Below are 3,078 nucleotides of genomic sequence, written 5' to 3' on the forward strand. Positions count from 1 at the left end.
CGGAAGTGATAATGTTAGTTAAAAACACAAATAACCATTCATTGAACTGCAAGAGTATATGAAAAATACCAACACCTTTTTCATGTTGTAATAATAAACCACAAATAATAACCGCTGGTAGCTTAAAGAAATGGCAAGCTCACTGCGTAGCTTTGACATCAATATCAGAATCAAGAGGTTTTTTATCACCTGTCAAGGTAAATTCAAAGCATCAGGTTTCTCATCATCTCCAGTCTATACAAACAACAATTTGACAGCTCCAATTGAACCAGAAATTGCAGACCATGCTCTCTAGAAAGACAAGTTGCAATGAAAAGGGATTTGACTTTTTCAGGTATAACATAATTAATGTGAAAGAAAACTCATGTCCTACTAGAGAATGGGATTCTCTGACTACGGCCTTAGCATTACTTGCTAAGTACTATTTACCAGTAATTGTTGTGTGGCTGCTCGTATACATCAATTGCATATATGTCCAGCTAGGTACGCTTGGGGTCAAGTATGTCACTGGATGTTGGGGTGTGACAAACTCAAACTAATTAAGGGCATCTATTAGCTCCAATAAGAGGTAAGAAAAAAAAGTGAAACGAGATACAAGATTGTAGAGTGCAGGTAACAAGGGGTGATTGAAGAAATTCTACAAGAAGAATGATGTCGATTTAGTAAGTCTTTGATGAGCGAAAGATCATGATCACTTGCCTTTAATACTTATTACTAATTGGCATTTTGATTAGGGGACTCCCATTTGAATTTGAACTTGGTCGAATTGGACGAGTGATGTTTGAAAATGTCAACAACAGTTTATTTATCTTCGAAGTACCTAGGTAGCTTAGTTACAAGCGGAAACTGTTCTCAGCCAACCCGCCATTATAGAGTTCTCCTACTCCGATCAGCGAAATCAAAGAGCATGTGATTGAAGACGTAGTATTGATTCATGCAAACATGCTCCTTGATTCTCGTGTCAACAATTTGGAAAGAAATTAAACAAAGGCTTATGATGGAACACAGAGCACTTTATAAACACCATGTATACATAGTTTTTGCCTTTTACATCGCAAACTTAACTCAACTATTAATACAGGGATGTTCTTACACGTTAATCAGCCAACATCATGTTGCTATATAAAATGAACATGGGTTGGTTGGATTAGCATTTTTATATTTTTAACAATACGGAAACAAAGCATGATATTGGTTGGAAAGGCAATAAAACAAAAAAATTAACAAGAACTTAATGCACAGTATGGGTAACTGATTAGCACATATATAAGCAATGCAAGTAACAAAGGAAGAATATATAAGAAGGTTTACCTTGTTTCTTAAGCCTGCAAAATATCACTTCTATCTTTTTATTTATTCCACGCCATACCAAAGCTTGAAAGGTCTTTGCAGCATTGGAATCATCAGAATCTGTGGCTAGAAAGGTGATATAACACCATATACCAGCAGCAGGTGACGTGTTCAAAGTTACGATTTCCACAAATTTGTAATTTGTATTCTAACGCAAGGAAGCCAAATATCAATTACATAAAATACTTAGTTTTAAAAACCGGAAAAGAACGTGGCCACCCAACTTACATGCTCTGAATTGAAATGTTCAATGGCTTTGTGGGAGAGTTGAAGAAATAATGGGTCCTTCTCCTCACCCCGTTGTGTCATAAAAGAAGCACAAATACGTTTACCAATTCCAAATCTAGAGTGATATCAAAACCCTATTACATTGCACACCAACAAAAAAAGGACAAATCAAAAGAAACGGACAAGTAGAATAAGAAAATACTACTCCAAATTGTTATTCTTCCCATCTGTCGATACGCTGGCCGGACACAACCATTATTATTTTATATATATACACGACGTACCTCGCTCTCCCGGATCTGCCTGTAGTACTCTTTCTGATGTCGGACGCTCACCCTGCCGCCATCTGCATATCTAATCTCATCATCATCAGAATCGTAGTATTCTTCTCCATCCTTACCAATGAAAGTTTTAATAACATACTGAAATGGCTTTTCTACTCCATGACCTTCCGTCGCTAAACAATCCTCTTCCAGTTTTCGCTTCCCCGCACGAGGATGAACCTCCGACATGGCAATATCACACTGCTGAATGAAAAATTGCAGTAACGGTAACCCTAGACAAACGCTTTCCCCAATCTCTCCAGATATTGTGGCGTTTGGCTCGTGAAAGCCCAATGCTAATGAATCAACTATTACTAATTACTAGTATATGTGCCCGCGTGTTGCGCGATTAGTTGATAAATATAATTCTGAATACATGTTCTTAAACGATCATGATATATTTTAAATTCTAACTTATCTTTTTAAACTATAACTTAAAAAGACATTTTTTTTTATCACAAAATTAAAATCCTCCCGCCGAATTGGAAGAATTGCACACGGAAACCTAATTTTTGCCTAGTCAATCGGAAAATATGGCCACGCCGGCCGTTGGCCAACCTCCTATAATGGAGGTAGGGCCAGCGACAATCATCCCTGAACCAAACAAACGATCCTATGCTAATGTCATAAAGCCACCACAATCACAATGTAAATCACTATCGTTGAAGCAGATTGCCTATCTACATGGGGAACCACGTATAATATGGGAGGAGGAAGAAGTAGATCAGATGATCATTAATGAGGAATTACAATATGCAATGATTGGTAAATTTTCATACGGCTGGCAGGACATACAAGATCTAAGGAAGCTAATTCCCAAACAATGTGACTTGAAGGGGGAAGTGAATATAGGATTACTGAGTAATAGATATATTTTGATCAGGGCTACTTTGTTGGAAGATTATGTTAGCTTTTTATCGAAGCCGCAATTCTATATTACACATAAAAAGTGGTCCTACCCTATGCGAACTCTCAAGTGGGATCCATTATTTAATCCAGAGGAGGAAACATCGATTGCTATAGCGTGGATATCCTTTCCATCGCTACCACCAAACTTTTTTGGAAAGGAAGCAATGTTCTCATTAGCTGCTGCAGTGGGGAAACCTCTACAGGTGGATATGGCAACTCAAAACAAGACGAGACCTAGTTGTGCTAGGGTCAAGGTGGAGGTGGATCT

At 37.8% G+C, this 3,078-nt stretch overlaps 1 protein-coding gene across 1 annotated transcript; it reads right to left on the reverse strand.

Moving 5' to 3' along the window:
* Positions 1-2,123, reverse strand: LOC125836190 (uncharacterized). Its single transcript, XM_049515293.1, has 4 exons — positions 1,863-2,123; positions 1,579-1,712; positions 1,312-1,498; positions 1-189 (listed from the first exon to the last, which is right to left on the reverse strand). The coding sequence occupies exons 2-4, from the start codon at positions 1,657-1,659 to the stop codon at positions 140-142; spliced, it is 318 nt and encodes a 105-aa protein (XP_049371250.1). The 5' UTR covers positions 1,660-1,712; positions 1,863-2,123; the 3' UTR covers positions 1-139.
* Positions 2,124-3,078: the final 955 nt, after the last annotated feature.

Source organism: Solanum verrucosum, unplaced genomic scaffold (genome assembly GCF_900185275.1).
Source record: "Solanum verrucosum unplaced genomic scaffold, falcon-dt-bn FXZP01000278.1, whole genome shotgun sequence".
NCBI lineage: Eukaryota > Viridiplantae > Streptophyta > Magnoliopsida > Solanales > Solanaceae > Solanum > Solanum verrucosum.

Excerpts from the sequence above, each read along its gene's own strand:
- LOC125836190 (XM_049515293.1), bottom strand. The coding sequence starts at position 1,659 with ATGACACAACGGGGTGAGGAGAAGGACCCATTATTTCTTCAACTCTCC. Across the intron at positions 1,499-1,578 it reads AACATTTCAATTCAGAGCAT|AATACAAATTACAAATTTGT; the intron begins GTAAGTTGGGTG and ends TCCTTGCGTTAG. Across the intron at positions 190-1,311 it reads TTGCAGGCTTAAGAAACAAG|GTGATAAAAAACCTCTTGAT; the intron begins GTAAACCTTCTT and ends TTACCTTGACAG.